This window comes from Pseudophryne corroboree, chromosome 4 (assembly GCF_028390025.1).
Source record: "Pseudophryne corroboree isolate aPseCor3 chromosome 4, aPseCor3.hap2, whole genome shotgun sequence".
Lineage (NCBI taxonomy): Eukaryota > Metazoa > Chordata > Amphibia > Anura > Myobatrachidae > Pseudophryne > Pseudophryne corroboree.
In genome coordinates, this window is record NC_086447.1 from 583,057,004 (window position 1) to 583,080,882 (window position 23,879).

Genomic DNA, 23,879 nt, shown 5'->3' on the forward strand with positions numbered 1-23,879 from the left:
TGTCCTTTTATTTGTTACAAACCCACTGTCCTCCCTTCCCTGTCTACTTGATATAATAAAATACTATAGTGAAGCCTCCTATTACAAGTTGAATACAACTAAAACAGATGCTCTTCCCATCAATATTTCAGCCTCGATTCTTTCTGTCCTTCAGTCCCAATATCCATACAATTGGCGTTCAGCTTCGCTTCAATATCTAGGGCAGTGGTGTGCCGCCAGCAGCTTTCAGATGTGCCGCCAGAAGTCAGGTGAGTATATTACTGGAGTCCTGCAGAGAGGGGATCCTCCGGTCATCGTTGGTGATAACATTAATAATTAGCCACTATATTGGGTTATTATAATCAAATGCTTTTTATATAAGAAAGAAATGTGTTTAAATAAAGTTTGGACATATTCTAAACGTAGGTATATGAAGTGTAAGCTAAGAAATCTTCATACTGGTTCTTAGAAAAAAGCTAACATCTGGTATTCATCACATATTGTCCACGAAGACAAAAAATTGCTGTATGCAGTCTATGGAAAAACTTAAGAACAATAAATAACCTGTTGCGAAAGAAATGCGAACGTGGCAGAAAATAATTGGCAATGTATGAGATGATTATGCTATAGGATTTACTGGATATTGTGCAATGTATGTTACGAAATTAATGGAAAATAACTCTCTTAATAATTGTTTCAAGATGTGCCCCCTCCTTTGGAGAGAAATGTGAGCTGGACAATTAAAACGATGTACACTGTATGCCTATAAATATGTTTTCTAACTCAAGTAAAGTAGAACGCTTATGAGACATAGCCTGTGTGTTTGTCTTTAATGAGAGTTCTCCCAACGCGTTGGTCCCTGCTTCAAAGAGGGGACTTGATAATTGAAGGACGTTCTTTAGTGACCAGACTGTGCTAGTGAGCCCAGCGCTATCAACCATGGGGGCTCATCCAGGATGACTGACTCAAGAAGAGACGTCTAATGATACTTTCTATTTTGGAAGGGACCAGCTCTCACAGACTCTGATAATCCTGGGTGAGTAACCACTGATTGCTTTCAATCATTTTTACTCAAATCAGACTCTGAGTTTCGCTCTAGTACATTATAGAGAAAAATTTTCATTAATGTCCTTTTTGACCGTCATCATAGTACCCGATTATCTTGTCACACATCCCCTAGACTGAGTTATGTAGTATTGCTTAGCTTAAAGGCGTATTGCTTGCTGCAGCTTAAACAGATAAACATAAACCACAACAAGCAATACGCCTTATGTGTTGTATATGTGTATGAATGTTTGGGTCAGCCTTCACGGGTCTGTTTGCTTAGCTGGAATTTGGGGTATCACCGGCCCACGGTTACCTCCTCAATGAACAGCTTACTGTCTTGTCTGTGTCACATAATCTGTCTGTTTTAAGTATAAAAAAATAAGTATAAAGTGTATAAAGGTGGTTAGTCCATAAGATCATCAAAGACGGCCCTTGGCACCTGTTATTAGAGGCTTGTCCTGTCACTTGTCAATGGAAGCCCCTGGGTGAATTATGAGACAGTCCAAACCTAGCCTTTACAATTGATCAAATCAGTGTTATATGTTGTGCAATTCTAATGTGGTTGAAAGACTGATTCAAATTTTTGTCTATGCTTTATTAGCGCATGCGCCCGCAGAGCAACTAAGTGTTGTGTTATGTTACAAAGGAGTACCTTGGTTGAAACTTTATGCAAAATTAACCAGTGAATTTTTTGCAACATAGATAAACATCTCAGCATAGGAAAAGTGTGTTTTACAGAATTATGATTATTGTGGGATGTCATTTAAATGATCAATTGTTGTCAGTGTATAGAAATGAACCATATCCTTTATGCTTGCCTATAGAGATTGTTGTAGGGAGAGAAGGGAAGAAGAGCATCAAACACATTGATGCTATTCTTAAAAGGGCTAATTTTCCAAAAGAAGGAATATTAGACCCACAGGCTTGGAAAAGATTTCAAGTCACAGACGGTCACTGGTTAGAGAGAGGGTTATTTGGACACTGTAAATATATGGCAAACTGTTTCACAAGAAGTTGAAAAGACAGTTAGAAGGGAAGATTATATGTCTGATGTAATGCCACCACCCTATGCTCCAATAATACATAATACCATTAACAGTGGTATACCCACTGAAGGTGTAGCAGGGGAGTCAGCTCCCTCAGTAGTACCAGTGCATGCAGAACAAAAGACACCTGCTGTTACAGGAGCCTTATATCCCTCACTAATACCAATGCATGCAGAACAAAATACACCTGAAAAACGTTATTTCTCTAACGTCCTAGTGGATGCTGGGGACTCCGTCAGGACCATGGGGAATAGCGGGCTCCGCAGGAGACAGGGCACATCTAAAAAAGCTTTTAGGTCACATGGTGTGTACTGGCTCCTCCCCCTATGACCCTCCTCCAAGCCTCAGTTAGGTTTTTGTGCCCGTCCGAGAGGGTGCAATCTAGGTGGCTCTCTTAAAGAGCTGTTTAGAAAAGTTTTTTTTTTTTTAGGTTTCTAATCAGTGATTCCTGCTGGCGACAGGATCACTGCAACGAGGGACTTAGGGGAGAGACTTGCAACTCACCTGCGTGCAGGAGGATTGAAGTTTTAGGCTACTGGACACTGAGCTCCAGAGGGAGTCGGAACACAGGTCAGCCTGGGGTTCGTCCCGGAGCCGCGCCGCCGATCCCCCTTACAGACGCTGAAGAACGGCAGAACGGAGGTCCGGAAACAGGCGGCAGAAGACTCCTCAGTCTTCATGAAGGTAGCGCACAGCACTGCAGCTGTGCGCCATTGTTGCTACACGGCTCACTGATCTCGGTCACGGAGGGTGCAGGGCGCTGCTGGGGGCGCCCTGGGCAGCAATATAGATTACCTTAGAGGCAAATAAATACATCACATATAGCCATTAAGGCTATATGTATGTATTTAACCCAGGCCAGTTTTCCTAATAACCGGGAGAAAAGCCCGCCGTGAAAGGGGCGGAGCTTATTCTCCTCAGCACTCAGCGCCATTTTCCTGACCAGCTCCGCTGGTGAGGAAGGCTCCCACTCTCCCCTGCACTACAGAAACAGGGTTAAAGAGAAGGGGGGCATAAATTGGCGATATAATTATATATTAAGAGCCCATATATAGAAACAACACCTTCTAGGGTTGTTATATGCATTATGGCGCTTTTGGTGTGTGCTGGCAAACTCTCCCTCTGTCTCCCCAAAGGGCTAGTGGGTCCTGTCCTCTATCAGAGCATTCCCTGTATGTGTGTGCTGTAGGTCGGTACGTGTGTGTCGACATGTATGAGGAAAATGTTGGTGAGGAGACGGAGAAAATTGCCTGTAATGGTGATGTCACTCTCTAGGGAGTCGACACCAGAATGGATGGCTTACTTATGGAATTACGTGATAATGTCAACACGCTGCAAGCTGGTTGACGACATGAGACAGCCGGCGGACAAATTAGTATCGGTCCAGGCGTCTCAGACACCGTCAGGGGCTTGTAAAAACGCCCATTTACCTCAGTCGGTCGACAGACACTGACACGGACACTGACCCCAGTGTCGACGGTGAAGAAACAAACGTATTTTTCCTTTAGGGCCACAAGTTACATGTTAAGGGCAATGAAGGAGGTGTTACGTATTTCTGATACCACAAGTACCACAAATAAGGGTATTTTGTAGGGTGGGAATAAACTACTTGTAGTTTTGCCTGAATCAGATAAATTAAATGAAGTGTGTGATGATACGTGGGGTTCCTCCGACAGAAAGTTATGGGCGGTATACCCTTTTTCCCGCCAGTAGTAAGGGCGAGTTGGAAAACACACTTTAGGGTGGACAAGGCGCTCACACGCTTATAAAAAACATGGCGTTACCGTTTCCAGATACGGCCGCCCTCAAGGAGCCAGCTGATAGGAAGCTGGAAAATATCATAACAGTATATACACACATACTGGTGTTATACTACGACCAGCAATCGCCTCAGCCTGGATGTGCAGCGCTGAGGGGGCTTGGTCGGATTTCCTGACTGAAAATTTTGATACCCTTGACAGGGACAGGATTTTATTGTCTATAGAGCATTTTAAGGATGCATTTCTATATATGTGTGATGCGCAGAGGCATATTTGCATTCTGGCATCAAGAGTAAATGTGATGTACATATCTGCCAGACGAAGACACGACAGTGGTCACGTGAGGCAGATTCCAGACGGCATATGGAAGTATTGCCGTATAAAGGGGCGGTCCATTGGACCTGGTGGCCATGGCAACAGCTGAAAAATCCACCTTTTGTTACCCCGAGTCACATATTGGCAGAAAAGGACACAGTCTTTTCAGTCTCAGTCCTTTCGTCCCCATACGGGCAGGCGGGCGAAGGCCAGTCATATCTGCCCAGGGGGAGAGGAAAGGGAAGAAGACTGCAGCAAGCAGCTCATTCCCAGGAACAGAAGCTCCTCACGGCTTCTGCCAAGTCCGCAGCATAACGCTGGGGCCGTACAAGCGGACTCAGGTGCGGTAGGGGGTCATCTCAAGAGTTTCAGCAACACTCGCAAGGGAACTCCGGGATCCTACATGTAATATCCCAGGTGTACATTGGAAATTCGAGACGTCTCCCCCTCACACAATTCACAGGCTGTAATCCCAGCAGGTGATAATCAAAGTACCCTTCTTACAACAAGGAAGGGGGTAGTATTCCACACTATATTGTGGTACTGAAGCCAACCGGCTCGGTGAGATCTGAAATATTTGAACACTTACATACAAGCGTTCAAATCAAGATGGAGTCACTTGGAGCAGTGATAGCGAACCAGGAAGAAGAGGACGATATGATGTCACTGGATATCAGGGACGTTTACCTACAGGTCCAAATTTGCCCTTCTCACCAAGGGTACTTCAGGTTCCTGGTACAGAACTGTCACTATCAGTTCAGACGCTGCCGTTTGGATTGTCCACGGCGCCCCGGGTCTTTACCAAGGTAATGGCCGGAATGATGATTTTTCTTAAAAGAAACATGGACGCTTTCCTGATAAGGGCAAGGTCCAGAGAACAGTTGGAGGTCGGAGTAGCACTATCTTAAGTAGTTCTACGACAGCACGAGTGGATTCTAAATATTCCAAAATCGCAGCTTTTTCCGACGACACGTCTACTGTTCCTAGGGAAGATTCTGGACACAGTCCAGAAAAACGTGTTTCTCCCAGTGGAGAAAACCAGGGAGTTATCCGAGCTAATCGGGATCCTCCTAAAACCAGGAAAAGTGTCAGTGCATCATTGCACAAGAGTCCTGGTAAAAATGGTGGCTTATTACGAAGCAATTCCATTCGGCAGATTTCCCGCAAGAACTCTTCAGTGGGATCTGCTGGACAAATGGTCCGGATCGCATCCTCAGATGCATCAGCGGATAACCCTATATCCAAGGAAAAGGGTGTCTCTCCTGTGGTGATTACAGAGTGCTCATCTTCTAGAGGGCCGCAGATTCGGCATTCAGGATTGGATGCCGGTGACCACGGAGGCCAGCCTGAGAGGCTGGGGAACAGTCACACAGGGAAAAAATTTCCAGGGAAGTGTGATTAAGTCTGGAGAATTCTCTCCGCATAAATAAGCTTAGAGCAATTTTATAATGCTCTAAACTTAGCTAGACCTCTGCTTCAAGGTCAGCCGGTATTGATCCAGTGGGATAACATCACGGCAGTCGCCCACGTAAACAGAAGGGCGGCACAAGAAGCAGGAGGGCAGTGAAAACTGCAAGGATTTTTCGCTAGGCGTAAAATCATGTGATAGCACTGTCAGCAGTGTTCTTTCCGGGAGTGGACGACTGGGAAGCAGACTTCCTCAGCAGGCATGACCTCCACCCGGGAGAGTGGAAACTTCATAGGGAAGTTTTTCAACATGATTGTGGACCGTTGGCAAAGACCAAAGGTGGACATGATGGCGTCCCGCCCGAACAAAAAACGGGACAGGTATTCCGCCAGGTCATGAGACCTTCAGGCGATAGCTGTGGATGTTCTGGTAACACCGTGGGTGTACCAGTCTGTGTATGTGTTCCCTCCTCTGTTTCTCATAACCAGGGTATTGAGAATTATAAGACATAGAGGAGTATGAACTATACTAGTGGCTCCGGATTGGCCAAGAGGGACTTGGTACCCGGAACCTCAAGAAATGCTCACAGAGGACTAAGGGCCTGGGGAGCTAAGAAGGGACTTGATTCAGCAAGTACCATGTCTATTCCAAGACTTACCGCGGCTGCGTTTGACGGCATGGCGGTTGAATGCCGGATCCTGAGGGGAAAAGGCATTCCATAAGAGGTCATACCTACCCTGGTCAAAGCCAGGAAGGAGGTGACCGCACAACGTCATCACCACATGTGGTGAAAATATGTTGCGTGGGTGAGGCCAGGAAGGCTCCACGACGGAAATTCAACTAGGTCGATTTCTACACTTCCTGAAAACAGGAGTGTTTTGGACCTCAAATTGGGGTTCATTAACATTTAAATTTCGGATGTGTCCGAGATGTGTCCCGGAGGGCAGTGAAAAATGTCCTTTCTGTGGTAACTGGGTAGACCCAAACTCAGGGCCATGTGAATCACAATATGTTAAAGAAGGGGGTAATATAAAATCACAAATTCCGTGGATGTTAAAGAGATTATGGGATTTCAATAATAGTCCTGATAAAAATCCAAAAGCAGTACCTTGTGATAAATACCACGTACTGCCTGTCAGAGTTAACAGCCATCCTAATCACAGACATACAACTGACAGATTACCTGGTGCTGATGGTTACATTGCAGAATATGTGGAACAGGAACAATACATACCGTGGTTCCTTTCAGATGTTATGCGTATTGTAAATGACTTACCAGATATCAGAAAAAGTCCAGCTGAATTTGAAAAGATTAAACAAATGACTGTTGTGTATAGACCATGTTGGGTTGACTTAGAACAGATTCTTAAAGCCTCCATAGGAATAGGTGAATATAATAAAGTTTTAGCCATAATTACCCAAGCTGCAGATGGTGATAGAGGGGAAATTAAAGCAGCTCCCTCTGAAGCTGACCGTTATACTATAGCTTCAGGCTTGCAACTGTTATATAGAGTACAAGTCAGGTGTGCGCAGATCAGAGACACTGCGCCAGCTGAACCTGATCTGGTACAAAAAACCCTCAGCATAAGGGAATACTATGACAAATTGTCAAACAAGAAAATGAAGGATTTCCCATTGCAGAGGCTAATAACGCCAGACTGTTCAAGACCAGGTTCCTTAATGGACTTAGACCTGAATATAGGCAGCAGTTGTATGCTGTCCGACCAGAAGCAAATTTGATGAACATTACCTCACTAGAAGTCCTAGAAGGGATTGAAGATAATGAGAAAGAAAAGGATAGGAAAACTTCCAAAGCACCAGCTGTTACTATACATGTAGTGCAGGCTGCCCAGTCTAACACAAAGACAATTAAGGTCCAAAATCAAGGTAAAGGTGTTAATAACTCCAGGCCCTACACCACAAGAAATGTGCAGGGTGAAGACATGACTGGTAAATGTTTTTGGTGCAAGGTTTCAGGTCATCAGCAGGAATGCAGAAAATACCAGGCATGGCTAAAGTCTAAGGACTCTGTTCCAGCCTTCACGGTACAACAGGAATGACGGAATCCTGCTCCGGGGTCCACCTACTCAAGCGACACCTACACTGACCCCATTAAAGGTACTGTTATGCTTAATCTACCTACAGGAACACCCTAGAATGCCTTTTGGACATAGAGCAGCATTCACTGTACTTAAGAAGACTGACGTCCCAGAAGAACTCTTAACCAGCCACTATGTTGAAGGGACAGGGCTGGGAGGACAGCCCCTCCCTCTTCAAAGAAGTAAGCCAACTTCTCTCCATATAAATGATGAACTTACACCTGTACCCATTGAATTTTTGGCTTCACCTACATGCCCAGTGAATCTGCTGGGAGCGGATATCCTTAACATCATGCAAGCTACTATCCAGTATACCCCACGAGGAATCAAGTATACCAGCAACATTCCAGCTATCATGAAGCCCAACATTGAAGCTGCAATTGAAGTTTACCTACTACAAGAAACTGCCAAGTCCAGCTCGGAACTAACCCTTCCAGAATGGGTTACTTCTCAAGTCCCAGACAGACTATGGTCAAAAGGAAAGATGGATACTGGACTACTACGAGTTCAACCTGTCCACCTGCAGCTCAAGCCCGGAACCATACCTGTCTCAATCAGGCAGTACCCCCTAACCACTGCACAAACTGAGGCCATTGCAAAGCAAATCCAATCGTTTCAAGAAAATGGGATCATTGTCCAGTGTAGATCCCCATGGAATACTCCATTGTTTCCTGTGTAGAAAAGAAGTGGAATTCAAGGTCAAGATCAAGCACAAGAGGTCCAATACAGACTTGTTCATGATCTAAGAGAAGTCAATAAAAGACTGGTGATCAATTCTCCTATTGTTCCTAATCCTCATACCTTGCTGAACCAGATCCCACCTTCAGGGGCCTGGTTCACGGTAATAGACCTTGCCAACGCCTATTTCTCTGACGTCCTAGTGGATGCTGGGGACTCCGTAAGGACCATGGGGAATAGCGGCTCCGCAGGAGACTGGGCACAAAAGTAAAGCTTTAGGACTACCTGGTGTGCACTGGCTCCTCCCCCTATGACCCTCCTCCAAGCCTCAGTTAGATTTTTGTGCCCGAACGAGAAGGGTGCACACTAGGTGGCTCTCCTGAGCTGCTTAGTGAAAAGTTTAGTTTTAGGTTTTTTATTTTCAGTGAGACCTGCTGGCAACAGGCTCACTGCATCGAGGGACTAAGGGGAGAAGAAGCGAACTCACCTGCGTGCAGAGTGGATTGGGCTTCTTAGGCTACTGGACACCATTAGCTCCAGAGGGATCGAACACAGGCCCAGCCATGGAGTCCGGTCCCAGAGCCACGCCGCCGGCCCCCTTACAGAGCCAGAAGCAAGAAGAGGTCCGGAAAATCGGCGGCAGAAGACATCCTGTCTTCACCAAGGTAGCGCACACCACTGCAGCTGTGCGCCATTGCTCCTCAGCACACTTCACACTTCGGTCACTGAGGGTGCAGGGCGCTAGGGGGGGGCGCCCTGAGCAGCAATAAAAACACCTTGGCTGGCGAAAATACATCACATATAGCCCCCAGGGCTATATGGATGAATTTTAACCCCTGCCAGAATACATAAAAAAGCAGGAGAAAAGTCCGCGAAAAAGGGGCGGAGCCTATCTCCTCAGCACACTGGCGCCATTTTCCCTCACAGCTCCGTTGGAGGGAAGCTCCCCTGGCTCTCCCCTGCAGTCACTACACTACAGAAAGGGTTAAAAAAGAGAGGGGGGCACTAATTAGGCGCAGTATTAACAATACAGCAGCTATAAGGGGAAAAACACTTTTATATAAGGTTATCCCTGTATATATATAGCGCTCTGGTGTGTGCTGGCAAACTCTCCCTCTGTCTCCCCAAAGGGCTAGTGGGGTCCTGTCCTCTATCAGAGCATTCCCTGTGTGTGTGCTGTGTGTCGGTACGTTTGTGTCGACATGTATGAGGAGGAAAATGATGTGGAGGCAGAGCAAATTGCCTGTAATAGGGATGTCACCCCCTAGGGGGTCGACACCTGAGTGGGTGAACTGTTGGAAGGAATTAACAGTGTCAGCTCTTTACAAAAGACAGTGGTTGACATGAGACAGCTGGCCACTCAGCTTGTGCCTGTCCAGACGTCTCATAGGCCGTCAGGGGCTCTAAAGCGCCCGTTACCTCAGATGGCAGATACAGACGCCGACACGGATACTGACTCCAGTGTCGACGGTGAAGAGACAAATGTGACTTCCAGTAGGGCCACACGTTACATGATTGAGGCAATGAAAAATGTTTTACACATTTCTGATAATACGAGTACCACCAAAAGGGGTATTATGTTCGGTGAGGAAAAACTACCTGTAGTTTTCCTGAATCTGAGAAATTAAATGAGGTGTGTGATGAATTGGCATTATATCCTTTCCCGCCAGAGGTTAGGGTGCGTTGGGAAACACCCCCTAGGGTGGATAAAGCGCTCACACGCTTGTCAAAACAAGGGCTCTACCCTCTCCTGAGATGGCCGCCCTTAAGGATCCTGCTGATAGAAAGCAGGAGGGTATCCTAAAATGTATTTACACACATACTGGTGTTATACTGCGACCAGCAATCGCCTCAGCCTGTATGTGCAGTGCTGGGTTGGCGTGGTCGGATTCCCTGACTGAAAATATTGATACCCTAGATAGGGACAGTATATTATTGCCTATAGAGCATTTAAAAGATGCATTTCTATATATGCGTGATGCACAGCGGAATATTTGCCGACTGGCATCAAGAGTAAGTGCGTTGTCCATTTCTGCCAGAAGAGGGTTATGGACACGACAGTGGTCAGGTGATGCGGATTCCAAACGGCATATGGAAGTATTGCCTTATAAAGGGGAGGAGTTATTTGGGGTCGGTCTTTCAGACCTGGTGGCCACGGCAACAGCTGGGAAATCCACGTTTTTACCCCAGGTCGCCTCTCAACATAAGAAGACGCCGTATTATCAGGCGCAGTCCTTTCGTTCCCATAAGGACAAGCGGGCAAAAGGTTCCTCATTTCTGCCCCGTGACAGAGGGAGAGGAAAAAGGCTGCAGAAATCAGCCAGTTCCCAGGAACAGAAGCCCTCTCCCGCCTCTGCCAAGCCCTCAGCATGACGCTGGGGCTTTACAAGCGGACTCAGGCACGGTGGGGGCCCGTCTCAAGAATTTCAGCGCGCAGTGGGCTCACTCGCAAGTAGACCCCTGGATCCTTCAGGTGGTATCTCAGGGGTACAAATTGGAATTCGAGACGTCTCCCCCTCGCCGTTTCCTAAAGTCGGCTTTACCGACGTCTCCCTCCGACAGGGAGGCAGTTTTGGAAGCCATTCACAAGCTGTATTCCCAGCAGGTGATAATCAAGGTACCCCTCCTGCAACAGGGAAAGGGGTATTATTCCACACTGTTGTGGTACCGAAGCCGGACGGCTCGGTGAGACCGATTTTTAAATCTAAAATCTTTGAACACTTACATACACAAGTTCAAATTCAAGATGGAGTCACTCAGAGCAGTGATTGCGAACCTGGAAGAAGGGGACTACATGGTGTCTCTGGACATCAAGGATGCTTACCTTCATGTCCCAATTTACCCTTCTCACCAAGGGTACCTCAGGTTTGTGGTAAAGAACTGTCACTATCAGTTTCAGACGCTGCCGTTTGGATGGTCCACGGCACCCCGGGTCTTTACCAAGGTAATGGCCGAAATGATGATACTCCTTCGAAGGAAGGTAGTTTTAGTTATCCCTTACTTGGACGATCTCCTGATAAGGGTAAGATCCAGAGAACAGTTGGAGGTCGGTGTAGCACTATCTCAGGTAGTGTTGCGGCAGCACGGTTGGATTCTCAATATTCCAAAATCGCAGCTGGTTCCGACGACTCGTCTTCTGTTCCTAGGGATGATCCTGGACACAGTCCAGAAAATAAGAATTTACTTACCGATAATTCTATTTCTCGGAGTCCGTAGTGGATGCTGGGGTTCCTGAAAGGACCATGGGGAATAGCGGCTCCGCAGGAGACAGGGCACAAAAAGTAAAGCTTTAGGATCAGGTGGTGTGCACTGGCTCCTCCCCCTATGACCCTCCTCCAAGCCTCAGTTAGGATACTGTGCCCGGACGAGCGTACACAATAAGGAAGGATTTTGAATCCCGGGTAAGACTCATACCAGCCACACCAATCACACTGTACAACCTGTGATCTGAACCCAGTTAACAGTATGATAACAGCGGAGCCTCTGAAAAGATGGCTCACAACAATAATAACCCGATTTTTGTAACTATGTACAAGTATTGCAGATAATCCGCACTTGGGATGGGCGCCCAGCATCCACTACGGACTCCGAGAAATAGAATTATCGGTAAGTAAATTCTTATTTTCTCTATCGTCCTAGTGGATGCTGGGGTTCCTGAAAGGACCATGGGGATTATACCAAAGCTCCCAAACGGGCGGGAGAGTGCGGATGACTCTGCAGCACCGAATGAGAGAACTCCAGGTCCTCCTTAGCCAGGGTATCAAATTTGTAGGATTTTACAAACGTGTTTGCCCCTGACTAAATAGCCGCTCGGCAAAGTTGTAAAGCCGAGACCCCTCGGGCAGCCGCCCAAGATGAGCCCACCTTCCTTGTGGAATGGGCATTTACATATTTTGGCTGTGGCAGGCCTGCCACAAAATGTGCAAGCTGAATTGTATTACACATCCAACTAGCAATAGTCTGCTTAGAAGCAAGAGCACCCAGTTTGTTGGGTGCATACAGGATAACAGCAAGTCAGTTTTCCTGACTCCAGCCGTCCTGGAACCTATATTTTCAGGGCCCTGACAACATCTAGCAACTTGGAGTCCTCCAAGTCCCTAGTAGGTGCAAGGCACCACAATAAGCTGGTTCAGGTGAAACACTGACACCACCTTAGGGAGAGAACTGGGGACGAGTCCGCAGCTCTGCCCTGTCCAAATGGACAAACAGATATGGGCTTTTTTGAGAAAAAAACCACCAATTTGACACTCGCCTGGTCCAGGCCAGGTCCAAGAGCATGATCACTTTTCATGTGAGATGCTTCAAATCCACAGATTTGACTGGTTTTAAACCAATGTGATTTGAGGAATCCCAGAACTACGTTGAGATCCCACAGTGCCACTGGAGGCACAAAAGGGGGTTGTATATGCAATACTCCCTTGACAAACTTCTGGACTTCAGGAACTGAAGCCAATTCTTTCTGGAAGAAAAATCGACAGGGCCGAAATTTGAACCTTAATGGACCCCAATTTGAGGCCCATAGACACTCCTGAATGCAGGAATCGACCGAGTTGAAATTTCTTCGTGGGGCCTTTCTGGCCTCGCACCACGCAACATATTTTTTCCACATGTGGTGATAATGTTGTGCGGTCACTTCCTTTCTGGCTTTGACCAGGGTAGGAATGACCTCTTCCGGAATGCCTTTTTCCCTTAGGATCCGGCGTTCCACCGCCATGCCGTCAAACGCAGCTGCGGTAAGTCTTGGAACAGACATGGTACTTGCTGAAACAAGTCCCTTCTTAGCGGCAGAGGCCATAAGTCCTCTGTGAGCATCTCTTGAAGTTCCGGGTACCAAGTCCTTCTTGGCCAATCCGGAGCCATGAGTATAGTTCTTACTCCTCTACGTCTTATAATTCTCAGTACCTTAGGTATGATAAGCAGAGGATGGAACACATACACCGACTGGTACACCCACGGTGTTACCAGAACGTCCACAGCTATTGCCTGAGGGTCTCTTAACCTGGCGCAATACCTGTCCCGTTTTTTGTTCAGACGGGACGCCATCATGTCCACCTTTGGTATTTCCCAACGGTTTACAATCATGTGGAAAACTTCCCGATGAAGTTTCCACTCTGCCGGGTGGAGGTCGTGCCTGCTGAGGAAGTCTGCTTCCCAGTTTCCATTCCCGGAATGAAACACTGCTGACAGTGCTATCACATGATTTTCCGCCCAGCGAAAAGTCCTTGCAGTTTTTGCCATTGCCCTCCTGCTTCTTGTGCCGCCCTGTCTATTTACGTGGGCGACTGCCGTGATGTTTTTCCCACTGGATCAATACCGGCTGACCTTGAAGCAGAGGTCTTGCTAAGCTTAGAGCATTATAAATTTAGCCTTAGCTCCAGTATATTTATGTGGAGAAAAGTCTGCAGACTTGATCACACTCCCTGGAAATTTTTTTCCTTGTGTGACTGCTCCCCAGCCTCTCGGGCTGGCCTCCGTGGTCACCAGCATCCAATCCTGAATGCCGAATCTGCGGCCCTCTAGAAGATGAGCACTCTGTAACCACCACAGGAGAGACACCCTTGTCCTTGGATATAGGGTTATCCGCTGATGCATCTGAAGATGCGATCCGGACCATTTGTCCAGCAGATCCCACTGAAAAGTTCTTGCGTGAAATCTGCCGAATGGAATTGCTTCGTAGGAAGTCACCATTTTTACCAGGACCCTTGTGCAATGATGCACTGATTTTAGGAGGTTCCTGACTAGCTCGGATAACTCCCTGGCTTTCTCTTCCGGGAGAAAAACCTTTTTCTGGACTGTGTCCAGAATCATCCCTAAGCACAGGAGACTTGTCGTCGGGATCAGCTGCGATTTTGGAATATTTAGAATCCACCCGTGCTGTTGTAGCAGTATCCGAGATAGTGCTACTCCGACCTCCAACTGTTCCCTGGACTTTGCCCTTATCAGGAGATCGTCCAAGTAAGGGATAATTAAGACGCCTTTTCTTCGAAGAAGAATCATCATTTCGGCCATTACCTTGGTAAAGACCCGGGGTGCCGTGGACAATCCAAACGGCAGCGTCTGAAACTGATAGTGACAGTTCTGTACCACGAACCTGAGGTACCCTTAGTGAGAAGGGCAAATTTGGGACATGGAGGTAAGCATCCCTGATGTCTCGGGACACCATATAGTCCCCTTCTTCCTGGTTCGTTATCACTGCTCTGAGTGACTCCATCTTGATTTGAACCTTTGTAAGTGTTCAAATTTTTTTAGATTTAGAATAGGTCTCACCTAGCCTTCTGGCTTCAGTACCACAATATAGTGTGGAATAATACCCCTTTTCTTGTTGTAGGAGGGGTAATTTAATTATCACCTGCTGGGAATACAGCTTGTGAATTGTTTCCCATACTGCCTCCTTGTCGGAGGGAGACCTTGGTAAAGCAGACTTCAGGAGCCTGCGAAGGGGAAACGTCTCGACATTCCAATCTGTACCCCTGGGATACTACTTGTAGGATCCAGGGGTCCTGTACGGTCTCAGCGTCATGCTGAGAGCTTGTCAGAAGCGGTGGAATGCTTCTGTTCCTGGGAATGGGCTGCCTGCTGCAGTCTTCTTCCCTTTCCTCTATCCCTGGGCAGATATGACTCTTATAGGGACGAAAGGACTGAGGCTGAAAAGACGGTGTCTTTTTCTGCAGAGATGTGACTTAGGGTAAAAACGGTGGATTTTCCAGCAGTTGCCGTGGCCACCAGGTCCGATGGACCGACCCCAAATAACTCCTCTTCCTTTATACGGCAATACACCTTTGTGCCGTTTGGAATCTTAAATGCTCTATAGTCAATAAAATACTGTCCCTGTCAAGGGTATCAATATTTTTAGTCAGGGAATCCGACCAAGCCACCCCAGCTCTGCACATCCAGGCTGAGGCGATCGCTGGTCGCAGTATAACACCAGTATGTGTGTATATACTTTTTATGATATTTTCCAGCCTCCTGTCAGCTGGCTCCTTGAGGACGGCCCTATCTATAGACGGTACCGCCACTTGTTTTGATAAGCGTGTGAGCGCCATATCCACCCTAAGGGGTGTTTCCCAACGCGCCCTAACTTCTGGCGGGAAAGGGTATACCGCCAATAATTTTCTATCGGGGGGAACCCACGCATCATCACACACTTCATTTAATTTATCTGATTCAGGAAAAACTACGGTAGTTTTTTCACATCCCACATAATACCCTCCTTTGTGGTACTTGTAGTATCAGAAATATGTAACACCTCCTTCATTGCCCTTAACGTGTGGCCCTAATAAGGAATACGTTTGTTTATTCACCGTCGACACTGGATTCAGTGTCCGTGTCTGTGTCGACCGACTAAAGTAAACGGGCGTTTTTAAAACCCCTGACGGTGTTTTTGAGACGTCTGGACCGGTACTAATTGTTTGTCGGCCGTCTCATGTCGTCAACCGACCTTGCAGCGTGTTGACATTATCACGTAATTCCCTAAATAAGCCATCAATTCCGGTGTCGACTCCCTAGAGAGTGACATCACCATTACAGGCAATTGCTCCGCCTCCTCACCAACATCGTCCTCATACATGTCGACACACACGTACCGACACACAGCACACACACAGGGAATGCTCTGATAGAGGACAGGACCCACTAGCCCTTTGGAGAGACAGAGGGAGAGTTTGCCAGCACACACCAAAAACGCTATAATTATATAGGGACAACCTTATATAAGTGTTTTCCCTTATAGCATCTTTTTTATATATTTCTAACGCCAAATTAGTGCCCCCCCTCTCTGTTTTAACCCTGTTTCTGTAGTGCAGTGCAGGGGAGAGCCTGGGAGCCTTCCCTCCAGCCTTTCTGTGAGGGAAAATGGCGCTGTGTGCTGAGGAGATAGGCCCCGCCCCTTTTTCGGCGGCCTCGTCTCCCGCTCTTTAACGGATTCTGGCAGGGGTTAAATATCTCCATATAGCCCCCGGAGGCTATATGTGAGGTATTTTTTGCCAAAAATAGGTTTACATTTGCCTCCCAGGGCGCCCCCCTCCCAGCGCCCTGCACCCTCAGTGACTGCCGTGTGAAGTGTGCTGAGAGGAAATGGCGCACAGCTGCAGTGCTGTGCGCTACCTTAAGAAGACTGAGGAGTCTTCTGCCGCCGATTCTGGACCTCTTCTCGTTTCAGCATCTGCAAGGGGGCCGGCGGCGAGGCTCCGGTGACCATCCAGGCTGTACCTGTGATCGTCCCTCTGGAGCTAATGTCCAGTAGCCAAAGAAGCCAATCCATCCTGCACGCAGGTGAGTTCACTTCTTCTCCCCTAAGTCCCTCGTTGCAGTGATCCTGTTGCCAGCAGGACTCACTGTAAAATAAAAAACCTAAGCTAAACTTTTCTAAGCAGCTCTTTAGGAGAGCCACCTAGATTGCACCCTTCTCGGCCGGGCACAAAAATCTAACTGAGGCTTGGAGGAGGGTCATAGGGGGAGGAGCCAGTGCACACCACCTGATCCTAAAGCTTTACTTTTTGTGCCCTGTCTCCTGCGGAGCCGCTATTCCCCATGGTCCTTTCAGGAACCCCAGCATCCACTAGGACGATAGAGAAAAAGGTGTTTCTCCCGGAGGAGAAAGCCAGGGAGTTATCCGAGCTAGTCAGGAACCTCCTAAAACCGAGCCAAGTCTCAGTGCATCAATGCACAAGGGTTCTGGGAAAAATGGTGGCTTCCTACGAAGCAATCCCATTCGGCAGATTCCACGCAAGAACTTTCCAGTGGGACCTGCTGGACAAATGGTCCGGGTCGCATCTTCAGATGCATCAGCGGATAACCCTGTCACCAAGGACAAGGGTGTCCCTCCTGTGGTGGTTGCAGAGTGCTCATCTTCTAGAGGGCCGCAGATTCGGCATTCAGGACTGGGTCCTGGTGACCACGGATGCCAGCCTGCGAGGCTGGGGAGCAGTCACACAGGGAAGGAATTTCCAGGGCTTATGGTCAAGCCTGGAGACATCACTTCACATAAATATCCTGAAGCTAAGGGCCATTTACAATGCTCTAAGCTTAGCAAGACCTCTGCTTCAAGGTCAGCCGGTATTGATCCAGTCAGACAACATCACGGCAGTCACCCACGTAAACAGACAGGGTGGCACAAGAAGCAGGAGGGCAATGGCAGAAGCTGCAAGGATTCTTCGCTGGGCGGAAAATCATGTGATAGCACTGTCAGCAGTATTCATTCCGGGAGTGGACAACTGGGAAGCAGACTTCCTCAGCAGACACGACCTCCACCCGGGAGAGTGGGGACTTCACCCAGAAGTCTTCCACATGATTATAAACCGTTGGGAAAAACTCGACAGGTATTGCGCCAGGTCAAGGGACCCTCAGGCAATAGCTGTAGACGCTCTGGTAACACCGTGGGTGTACCAGTCAGTGTATGTGTTCCCTCCTCTGCCTCTCATACCCAAGGTACTGAGAATTATAAGATGGAGAGGAGTAAGCACTATATTCGTGGCTCCGGATTGGCCAAGAAGGACTTAGTAACCGGAACTTCAAGAGATGCTCACGGAGGATCCGTGGCCTCTACCTCTAAGAAGGGACCTGCTCCAGCAAGGACCCTGTCTGTTCCAAGACTTACCGCGGCTGCGTTTGACGGCATGGCGGTTGAACGCCGGATCCTGAAAGAAAAAGGCATTCCGGATGAAGTCATCCCTATCCTGATCAAAGCCAGGAAGGATGTAACCGCAAAACATTATCACCGCATTTGGCGAAAATATGTTGCGTGGTGCGAGGCCAGTAAGGCCCGACGGAGGAAATTCAACTGGGTCGATTCCTACATTTCCTGCAAACAGGAGTGTCTATGGGCCTGAAATTGGGGTCCATTAAGGTTCAAATTTCGGCCCTGTCAATTTTCTTCCAAAAAGAACTAGCTTCAGTCCCTGAAGTTCAGACGTTTGTAAAAGGGGTACTGCATATACAGCCTCCTTTTGTGCCTCCAGTGGCACCTTGGGATCTCAATGTAGTTTTTGGGTTCCAAAAGTCACATTGGTTTGAACCACTTAAATCTGTGGAGTTAAAATATCTCACATGGAAAGTGGTCATGCTGTTGGCCCTGGCCTGGGCCAGGCGCGTGTCAGAATTGGCGGCTTTATCCTGTAAAAGCCCTTATCTGATTTTCCATTCGGACAGGGCGGAATTGAGGACTCGTCCTCAGTTTCTCCCTAAGGTGGTTTCAGCGTTTCACCTGAACCAACCTATTGTGGTGCCTGCGGCTACTAGGGACTTGGAGGACTCCAAGTTGCTAGACGTTGTCAGGGCCCTGAAAATATGTTTCCAGGACGGCTGGAGTCAGAAAATCTGACTCGCTGTTTATCCTGTATGCACCCAACAAGTTGGGTGCTCCTGCTACTAAGCAGACTATTGCTCGTTGGATTTGTAGTACAATTCAGCTTGCACATTCTGTGGCAGGCCTGCCACAGCCAAAAATCTGTAAATGCCCACTCCACAAGGAAGGTGGGCTCATCTTGGGCGGCTGCCCGAGGGGTCTCGGCTTTACAACTTTGCCGAGCAGCTACTTGGTCAGGAGCAAATACGTTTGTAAAATTCTACAAATTTGATACCCTGGCTGAGGAGGACCTGGAGTTCTCTCATTTGGTGCTGCAGAGTCATCCGCACTCTCCCGCCCGTTTAGGAGCTTTGGTATAATCCCCATGGTCCTTACGGAGTCCCCAGCATCCACTAGGACGTCAGAGAAAATAAGAATTTACTTACCGATAATTCTATTTCTCGTAGTCCGTAGTGGATGCTGGGCGCCCATCCCAAGTGCGGATTGTCTGCAATACTTGTACATAGTTATTGTTACCAAAAATCGGGTTATTGCTGTAGTGAGCCATCTTTTCTAGAGGCTCCTCTATTATCATGCTGTTAACTGGGTTTAGATCACAAGTTATACGGTGTGATTGGTGTGGCTGGTATGAGTCTTACCCGGGATTCAAAATCCTTCCTTATTGTGTACGCTCGTCCGGGCACAGTATCCTAACTGAGGCTTGGAGGAGGGTCATAGGGGGAGGAGCCAGTGCACACCAGGTAGTCCTAAAGCTTTACTTTTGTGCCCAGTCTCCTGCGGAGCCGCTATTCCCCATGGTCCTTACGGAGTCCCCAGCATCCACTACGGACTACGAGAAATAGAATTATCGGTAAGTAAATTCTTATTTTTTCAATTCCGATCACAGAAGACAGAAGAATCACAGGAGATGCTAGCCTTCACCCATGATGGAAAACAGTACTGTTGGACCAGACTCCCACAAGGAGGCGCAACCAGTCCATCAGACTACACTGAAGTGATGTCACTCATTCTACAAGCATGTAGACCATTGTTCCCAGACAACACACAGCTCATACAATATGTAGATGATCTATTGCTAGCTACAAGTACAGAAGACCAATGTAAACAAGAGACTGTATCCCTGTTAAGATTTCTGGAAGAGTAAAACTGCAGAGCTTCCAAGGAAAAGCTTCAACTGTGCCAGCAGAGGGTCACCTTCCTTGGTCACTGTAGCTCACAAGGAACCAGACACATCACTGAAGAAAGAAAACGGCTCATTCTACAAACTAAAGTACCAGACCATCAAACAGACCAGATCATTCTTAGGTCTTGTCGGCTACTGCAGAGAGTGGATACCTCATGCTTCTAACTACATGCAAGTTCTGTATGATAGTACAAAGAAAGATGTACCAATCTACACCACGGAGCAAGTTGAAGAAGCAGTTTGGAAACTCAAGGCTGCCATAGCATCTCCACCAGCACTGGGTCTGCCAGACTACACCAAACCATTTACTCTTTATTGCCATGAGAAAGGCCATGCACTTGGAGTCATCACGCAACTGCATGGAAGCAAGCAACGCCCAGTGGCTTATCTTTCAAGCAAACTAGACAACATTATCCAAGGAGCACCCACCTGTATCAGAGCAGTCGCAGCAACAGCAGTTCTCAAACAGAAATGCATAGACATTGTGCTTAATCATGAACTGATCATTCAGGTGCCACATGCGGTGACTGAAATACTACAGCAAGCCAGAACCAAGCACTTATCAGCTGCAAGACTCACCAAGTATGAAGTAGCTCTACTAAGTGCTACAAATGTCACCATCAAGAGATGTACCACCCTCAACCCAGCAACTCTACTACCAGCCCTATTGCAGGAAGAAGGAGCAGAGTGTGAATCCCTAGATTCAAAAGGAGGGAGAAGAGGGACATATATCTCTAGCAATGGTACCCAGAATAACCAGGATGATGAGGACCACATGAACTATGGGAATGAGGAAAGTGATGAAAATATTCACAACAACATTTTTTCCCATGACTGCATGGCTGATGGAACAAGAGACTCAACACTACCTCATGTCACAGACAGAGCCCTTCCTGATGCCCAACACAATCTCTATGTGGATGGGTCAAGATACTATGATAATGGAGCCCCATATACAGGGTATGCTGTTACAACAGAGACTGATATCGAATCAGGAAGTGTACCAGCACAACTATCAGCACAAGCTGCAGAACTCACCAAGGCTCTGGAGTATGCAGAGAACACAACAGCTAACATATACACAGACTCCAGATATGCCTAGGGAATTACGCAAGATTATGCTCAGATTTGGAAGAGCAGAGACTTCAAAACAGTTACAGGAAAACAGATACAACATGCAGATCTGATAAAGAAACTATTTGAAGCTCTGGGCAAGCCAACCAAAGTAGCCATCATAAAGCTCCAAGCACACACTAAGAATCAAACTAAAGAGACAAGAGGAAATAATTTGGCAGATGTCGAAGCAAAGAGGGCAGCCAAGAGCCCTGACAAATCAGGAGTACAAGTAATGCTAGCTGAAAGTGAAACCCAGAATCCAGCACACATGGCTGATCTACAGCAACTCATCCTCTTCCAGAATCAAGCGGGTCCCTTAGAAAAAGTCACATGGCAAAGGAAGGGAGCCATACAAGAACATGATACGGGACTCTGGAAGATAGAAGATAAGACATGTTTGCCAAGAGTGCTATATCCAGCTGTGTCAATTAAGCCATGGAATTACCCATGCAGGAAAAGACCAAATGACAAGACAAGTCAATCAAAGATGGATAGCTCCAGGATTCTAAGGGGCAGCAGAGAAGCATACACAAGCATGCTGGATATGTGGAATCTCAAATCCAGAAAGGAGAACCAAGACTCCAGCAGGAGCCATTCCAAAAGCCAATATGCCATTCCAAAGACTACAGATAGACTATATTCAGATGCCAACTCATGTACTGGTCTGTGTCAACACCTTCTCAAAATGGGTGGAAGCCTTTCCAGTAGCCAAAGCCACAGCAAGGAATACAGCAAAGAAAATATTGACTGAAATAGTATGTAGGTATGGAATACCAGAAGTGATTGAATCAGATAGAGGAAGTCACTTCACAGGAGCAGTCATGACCCATATCATGGAAGACTTGGGCATACAGCAGGCCTTCCACACCGCCTATCGGCCGTAAGCTAGCAGACTAGTGGAGAGAACAAACTATAGCATCAAGGCAAAGATCATGAAGGCAATGCAAGACACTGGAAAGGGATGGGTTGACTGTTTGCCTTTGGCACTGTTTAGTCTTAGAACTACACCTAACAAAAAGTCAGGATATTCACCATATGAAATCTTGTTTGGTAGTATACCTAAGAAAGGATGTTATTATCCACAGGAATTGCAGCATAAACATGGTGATTTAACTGCTTATGTAAAAAGTCTGACTGAGAGACTAACCCATCTTCATGTTGTAGCACATACTTCTCTTCCAGACTCTACAACAGATAAGAATCCACATCATCTCCAGCCAGGAGATTGGGTGTACCTGAAAAGACACGTGAGGAAGTCCCTGGAGCCCAGATATGATGGTCCATTCCAGGTGTTGCTAACTACCCCAACGTCTGTGAAGTTGAAAGACAGCGAGGCTTGGGTGCATGCATCACATTGCAAACTTTTTAAAGTTAAGTTTGGATAAGAAACAAGAATGTACAGGTTACTAGGCCTCAAGCCAGATAAAGCACTTTGGGGAATAATATTGGGTGCCCCACTAGTGACAGTAGGCACTATCCTTGCCATATACGTCGTAGTTGAGGAAAGGATTGTATGTGTAATAGAAAACTGATCAAGTAGTGAAAAAACATGTACAAGAGATAGAAGATGCAAAACTGACAATATGCCAGCAAACATAACATCCCTGACACTCTAAAGGGTGAATGGGGTTGGTTATCATGGCTAAATCCAGTTTCATGGTTTAGTGGATTTAAAGGATGGATTGTAGGAATACTAATGTTCCTTCTAAACGCTATTGGAATTGCAATTATATTATATGTGTTTTAAGATACTGCTTTGTTGTTTTTCAGTCTGTAAGAAACGAATAAGGAAAGACTTTGAATCCTCCAGATATAAGACATTGCAGAAGAGTCTGGCAAAGAAAGTCCAACAATAGTCTGCCCTAATGGATATGAGTCAACGGTCTACCAACCAAAGCCATGAAAGACATCAACCCTGTAACAGATAGGGTGTAGTTTCCTACCTATAGGGAGATGGGTAGCCACTGGTATCGTTAAGAGTAGACTGTTATTGCATAGACTTGTTAGGAAAATGCCAGATAAGCTTGTAATGTTTGATTTATTATAAAAAGGAGGGGAAATGATCGCGTTAATAATTAGCCACTATATTGGGTTATAATAAACAAATGCTTTTTATATAAGAAAGAAATGTGTTTAAATAAAGTTTGGACATATTCTAAACGTAGGCATTTGAAGTGTAAGCTAAGAAATCTTCATACTGGTTCTTAGAGAAAAGCTAACATCTGGTATTCATCGCGTATTGTCCACGAAGACAAAAAATGGCTGTATGCAGTCTATGGAAAAACTTAAGAACAAGAAATGCGAACGTGGCAGAAAAGAATTGGCAATGTATGAGATGATTATGCTATAGGATCTACTGGATATTGTGCAATGTATGTTACGAAATGAATGGAAAATAACTCTCAATAATTGTTTCAAGATGTGTCTCCTCCTTTGGAGAGAAATGTGAGCTGGACAATTAAAACCAGATGTACACTGTATGCCTATATATATGTGTGTTTTCTAACTCAAGTAAAGTAGAATGCTTATGAGACATAGCCTGTGTTTGTCTTTAATGAGCGTTCTCCAAACGCGTTGGTCCCTGCTTCAAAGAGGTGACTTGATAATTGAAGGACGTTCTTTAGTGACCAGACTGCGCTAGTGAGCCCAGCGCTATCATTGGCGGCATAAAGGTACATGCGCAGCGCACGCCATGTCTCTCAGCACAAGGGTGCAGAGGGCGGGGGGGCGCGCTCTGAGGGCATGTTTTAAAACCTTACTCTCACTGGCAAAAAGGGTACATGTACAGCCGCTGATGTGCCATCCCCAGCTAGTATAAATATTACATTGCTGAGGCTGAAGGGCGGGGCTTCTCCTCATGACAACGCTGATACAAGTACAGGGTGTTATAAAAGGGGCAGAGAGTGTTCATTATAATTAGGTCTGTGGGCCTATTATTGATATAT

General features: G+C 46.7%; 1 protein-coding gene and 1 long non-coding RNA gene across 3 annotated transcripts in view; both read left to right on the plus strand.

Annotated features, from left to right (window-relative positions):
• The window catches only part of LOC134909997 (uncharacterized), a 56,285-nt gene extending 32,818 nt beyond the window's left edge, over window positions 1-23,467 (plus strand). For both annotated transcript variants that reach the window (XR_010176081.1, XR_010176080.1), the window contains exons 2-3: window positions 132-248; window positions 22,117-23,467. This is a non-coding gene — a long non-coding RNA (uncharacterized LOC134909997). The remainder of the gene's footprint in view (window positions 1-131; window positions 249-22,116) is intronic.
• LOC134909996 (uncharacterized) lies at window positions 19,489-23,467 on the plus strand. Its single transcript, XM_063917517.1, has 2 exons — window positions 19,489-22,304; window positions 22,705-23,467. The coding sequence occupies exon 1, from the start codon at window positions 19,988-19,990 to the stop codon at window positions 20,918-20,920; it is 933 nt and encodes a 310-aa protein (XP_063773587.1). The 5' UTR covers window positions 19,489-19,987; the 3' UTR covers window positions 20,921-22,304; window positions 22,705-23,467.
• Window positions 23,468-23,879: the final 412 nt, after the last annotated feature.

Bases quoted from the DNA above. Each gene is read 5' to 3' on its own strand.
- LOC134909996 (XM_063917517.1), top strand. From the start codon at position 19,988: ATGCAAGTTCTGTATGATAGTACAAAGAAAGATGTACCAATCTACACC.